This window comes from Taurulus bubalis, assembly GCF_910589615.1.
Source record: "Taurulus bubalis genome assembly, chromosome: 6".
In the NCBI taxonomy this organism is placed as follows: Eukaryota; Metazoa; Chordata; class Actinopteri; order Perciformes; family Cottidae; genus Taurulus; species Taurulus bubalis.
Window position 1 is genome coordinate 25,497,526 of NC_136594.1, and position 4,897 is coordinate 25,502,422.

Here is a 4,897-nt window from a genome sequence, read left to right on the forward strand (position 1 = left end):
AATGGGCTTTGTTCAACTATGAAGAGTCCCGCTGCGTTGAGGGGGTTCTCGTGAGAGCCTAAACTTTTCGTTTTGACAGAAAACCCCGGTAACACCGGCTCCGGGTAACGTTAGTTAGCAAGTCGGCTAACGTTTGAGTTTGCGACGTGAATAACGGCTCAAGCGCGAGCTCACGCGTCTGTTGTGTTTGCTGCTACTCGTGTGACTTCGGCTGACATGGCGGGAGTACAACTTTAAAACAAGATGAGATAAATATATCTTAAGTTCTCTCTCTCTCTCTCAGCCGCCGTTATGGACCTCAGCCCCGTTGACAAGGACAACTCGGTCAGCTGCAGGCTGGTCTCTCAGGTCCCGGATGTCTGCCGGACTGAGGACTGCTGTTTGGGCATCGACGAGGCAGGCAGGGGGCCCGTGCTGGGTACGTGGTCGGCTAATTGTCCCTACACTGTTTCACTGAGACCACATCCCTGACATCCTCTGTTGCAGTCACCCATAATGCATTGTGTCATGTGTTTTAGCATTCACAGACTGCATTGTGTCATGTGGTGTTCAACGCATTAACAGTGTTCATGTTCTGTGACGCAGGGCCCATGGTGTATGGAATATGTTTCTGTCCAGTTTCCAAGAAGCAGAAGCTGAAGGAATCCAAAGTGGCAGGTAGGTTACACAGTTATTTTCAGCGTGAGCTAGTTCTTCTCCTTCTTTTCTACAAATGTCGGATGCATCTCTGACGCTCCCTCATCAGATTCAAAGACTCTAACAGAGGCAGAAAGAGAGAATCTTTTCCAAACACTGGATGAAGCCAAGAGTTACATCGGCTGGGCTCTGCAGATTCTCTCCCCGAACACCATCTCCACCAGCATGTTGCAAAGGTATGTGTTATGCAAGCCGTATACCGCACACCGAGTGTGTTCTCTTTTTTCATAAGCTGTGTTTTATATTCCCACCCTGACGAGCTGTCTGCTTGTGTTAGGACAAAATACAACCTGAACGCCCTTTCGCATGACACCGCTATTGGTCTCATCCAGTATGCCTTGGACAGTGGAGTACAGCTCAAAGAGGTATGCGATTCATGAACATAAAAGGTGGACACCTCATGCTATTTTGTGGTTGCTTGTGTACAATATTAGACAACGCCCCATATTCTCATTTTCACTCGTGCGTCTCTTTTCTTTGCTCTCTCCTGTCTTGCCAGGTCTTCGTGGACACAGTCGGCCCGGCGGAGAAGTACGAGGAGAAACTCTCGAAGCTCTTCCCAGGTATCGAGGTGACGGTGAGGCCAAAGGCCGACTCCCTCTTCCCCGTCGTCAGTGCCGCCAGTATCTGTGCAAAGGTCAGTGGCCGACAGCCGACCGGATCTCACTTCCCGGTCGTCGTGCTTGTACTCGCGTGGATCTCTTTGTTGCCTCAGCAGTCGTAGTTCAGGGTTGTAGAGCCAACGGCAGCTGCAAAGCTCTGTCCACATTTTCAGCTTTGTTCAAAATCAGTCAATAGCTTTCTGTTTCTCAGGTGGCCCGGGATCGCATTGTGAAGGGCTGGAACTTCGCTGAGGACCTGGGAGATGTGGATGCAGACTACGGCTCTGGATACCCCAATGGTGACAGAAACAATCAACGGCAGTTATAATCCCTCTATAATTTTTTTTATAAATTTTTTATTTTTTTTTTTCAAATTCCATGCCACTTACAAGACTAACACAGTTATTGATGCATGTAGATAAACGGATCATTTCTTCTTCCCCTGTGTTTTCAGACCCCAAGACTAAAGCGTGGTTGCTGAAGTACCTGGACCCAGTGTTCGGTTACCCTCAGTTTGTTCGATTTAGCTGGAGCACTGTCCAAACCCTGATGGACAGCAAGGGTGTGACGGTCCACTGGTATAAAAACAACTTTTAATTCATTTTGACCAAATTCCTTAGACGTATAAAAAGCAGAGGTTTATTTTGGGAGTTAAAGAATGCCATTGAGACTCAGCATTAACACATTGTTTTTGTTATCTGTCACTCTCTGCCAGTAAGTGACAGTGATGCAAATCATTTTCTTAAAGCATTAAAATAGTTTCAAGCTGTTAACCAAGTCCATAGAAGCCAAAAACAACTTTGAAATTTGCTTTTGCGTGTGCATGAGAAAACCACATCCCCTTTGATGCAGGTCATGCTTAATGTCTGTGCAAATCATTTTGGGCTTAATAAGACAAGAGCTAACCGCAGTGTTAAAACATCTTTTTTTTTTTTTTAATCTGTCCTCAGGGACGACGAGGACGAGGACGGGGAGAAGGCCGCCCAGCGCCAGAACAACAAGTCCATGTTGGCATACTTCAGTGCATCAGCTGGAGGTAACGACCAAACCCCGACCCGCCAGACACACCGCTTCTTCAGCGAGCGCCGGCTGAAGAGCCTCGCCACACTCTGAAGACCACACAGTAGAAGACACACACACGCGCACACACTGACTGGAAATCATAAGCTCTTTGTGAGATTACGACACAGACGTGGACTTTGATGAAACGTCATACAGGCATTTTGTGTTTGTATCACCAATGCAGACGTAAATGAAGATCTCTATTTTTCCTGTTTGTACGAATTTTTTATTTTTATTTGATAAACGTTTCGCCTTCGTAAGAGTGCTTGCTTTAAAATTCTACACAATACAAGAAACAAAAAGGCATTGTTGTGGAATGTGTTGCAATCTTCAATGCTAATACTGCCCTCTGGTGGCGGTATGACAAACTACACCAGGGTTTGAAACTCAAGCTCACACTGGATCCAAACACAAACCATGTTGTGTCGTCTGACATGAACAATGCAAAAGTATCATTAAAAAAAAGACAAACCACAGAATAAAAACCACTCGGCACAGCTTGTTCACCAACACTGACGTCACAGTCTGGTAGTACTGCATGAAGACCATCGCTTATAATGTATGTGCCATGTACCACATACCTCATTCCTGAGTTTTGGTGCACAAAACGAGGAATCCAAACATTCAATACTTGTCGTTTAACAAAAGGAAAGAAAGTCAAATGTTGACTAAAACGATCATACATGGTTTAAACATTGCCTGAATAAGATATAGTCTCAAATTATGGTTCACATCAACTTTTCAATCAAAGTATAATTAAACCAGGGCTGTCCTCGACCAACGAGATTCTTAGTCGAAACACTCGACTAATCGATGAGTTTAATCCACTGATCTGTAAAAATTAGTTGATGCAAAAAGCACCACTTTGAATCTTGTGTTTACCAGAGATGTGCTCATAGGTTTCTTGTTAATAAAGTAATTCAGCATTAAAAAGCTTTTGAATGTTTTTATTATTAAGTCACTTAGTCGACTAAGCTGTAGCTGTTGGGTCATTACCCAACAAGGCGCCTTTGGCGCTGCATCGATTGATCTTGAGACGTTGCACAAATGCTCGTCTTCTTAAAATGTCTGTCTCCTGTTGTTGTTGATGATGTTGTTGTTGTGGATAAGTCTCACGTCCTCTGAGAGCTTCTGACTCCCGGCTATCTTTTGAATACACGGGAAACTTCACGTGTGACATTTCATATGTTGCTACACAAAACCATGTCGTCAGAAAAAAGTAAGTGCTTCACTGACTTTAATCGCTGAACAACACGTTAAAGTAGAGGACGGCATGTCCATCCATCCGGCTGTCGTCGCTAGTTCTCGTTGGGTTTGTGCCGAGACTCGAGGTTCTTCTTCCCGCAGTTCATCGCCAGAGTGGAGATCGCAAACGAGCACAGGATCATGATCGAGCTCCTCACGAAATGAGACGACGCTCCTCTGGAGGTCTTCCTCAGAGCTCTCCTGTGGAAAGCCTCTCTGTCCAGGGCTGCGATGGCGGTCGCCGTCTGGACCGCGGGCTCCATGGCGATAGCGGTTTTCCTGGCCATCCGGCGGCTGAAGACGTCCAGTTCTCGGGAGGGTCTGGTTCCGCTTCTGGTCTGGATCTTTCCTTCCTGACACACGTGGAAGCGCTTGATCTGTCGTGTTCTGTCTGATTCCTTCCCTGATCCCTTCCTTCCTTTATAACCTCACGGCTCCCCATCGCTAATCCCTCTGAGTAGCCTGCTCTAATGCTACGTCAACGGGATTAAAGATAGTTGTCCCTGCAGAGGATCAAGTCGACAATCTATTTCGGTCTATTAGCTCACCCTCGCTGTTCTTTCATGGTTGATGAATGGAGTTGTTTATTGGATAGAAGCTTGTCAACGGTCAAAGACTGGTGTGTGAACATATAATTAGAAAAGGGCATGAACGATAAGCGCAAAGTACACAGTCCCACAGTCAGTCATGATGGTCATTTACACAACTGAAAAGTAGCTCTTCACGCCTTCAATAAGATCCGTGTGCATTTTGCACGTTTGTTTGCGTCACAAAATGACTTGAATAAAAAATGAAAGATTAAATATCTCCCAAAGCAGGTGTCTATGAAAGCGGCTTTGTCAACCAATAAAAAAAAGCCTGGTCTAGCAGACATCAACAAGCAATGTACACAGGAGGGGATGCTGATTAGAATCTGCTAATATTTGGCAATAGTTTGCGTTTCCGTTGCTTATGGACCGTAATTGATAGCAGAAGAGCTGCCAGATGAGTCACTGTAGACGGATAACCACGACTGAAGAGAGCAGAGCTGAAGAGAAGATCAGTCAAAGATCCTCAGAACATCTGATTAGGAAACGGCACAGGACAATTATACAATACTCCCAAAATACAAGTTAAATGTTTCATTGTTTTCTTATTTAACGTCTCCAATCAGGCACATAGTTTGTTATTAAAGACTTATTTGTAAAAGTTTATATTCTGCATCGGTTATTCTCACAGTGGGGTCTGTGAAATAGTTATCTAATGAACTATGAAATTGTGCTTTATCATTAAACATTGCATTAATACAGATG

General features: G+C 44.7%; 1 protein-coding gene across 1 annotated transcript; it reads left to right on the forward strand.

Annotated features, from left to right (window-relative positions):
- Window positions 1-291: 291 nt before the first annotated feature.
- rnaseh2a (ribonuclease H2, subunit A) lies at window positions 292-3,276 on the forward strand (the record flags this gene model as incomplete). The annotated part of the gene is made up of 8 exons (XM_079219663.1): window positions 292-418; window positions 586-657; window positions 746-872; window positions 974-1,061; window positions 1,196-1,333; window positions 1,510-1,597; window positions 1,753-1,876; window positions 2,249-3,276. 8 exons carry the CDS (start codon window positions 292-294, stop codon window positions 2,409-2,411), a joined length of 927 nt encoding a protein of 308 aa, XP_079075789.1. The 3' UTR covers window positions 2,412-3,276.
- Window positions 3,277-4,897: the final 1,621 nt, after the last annotated feature.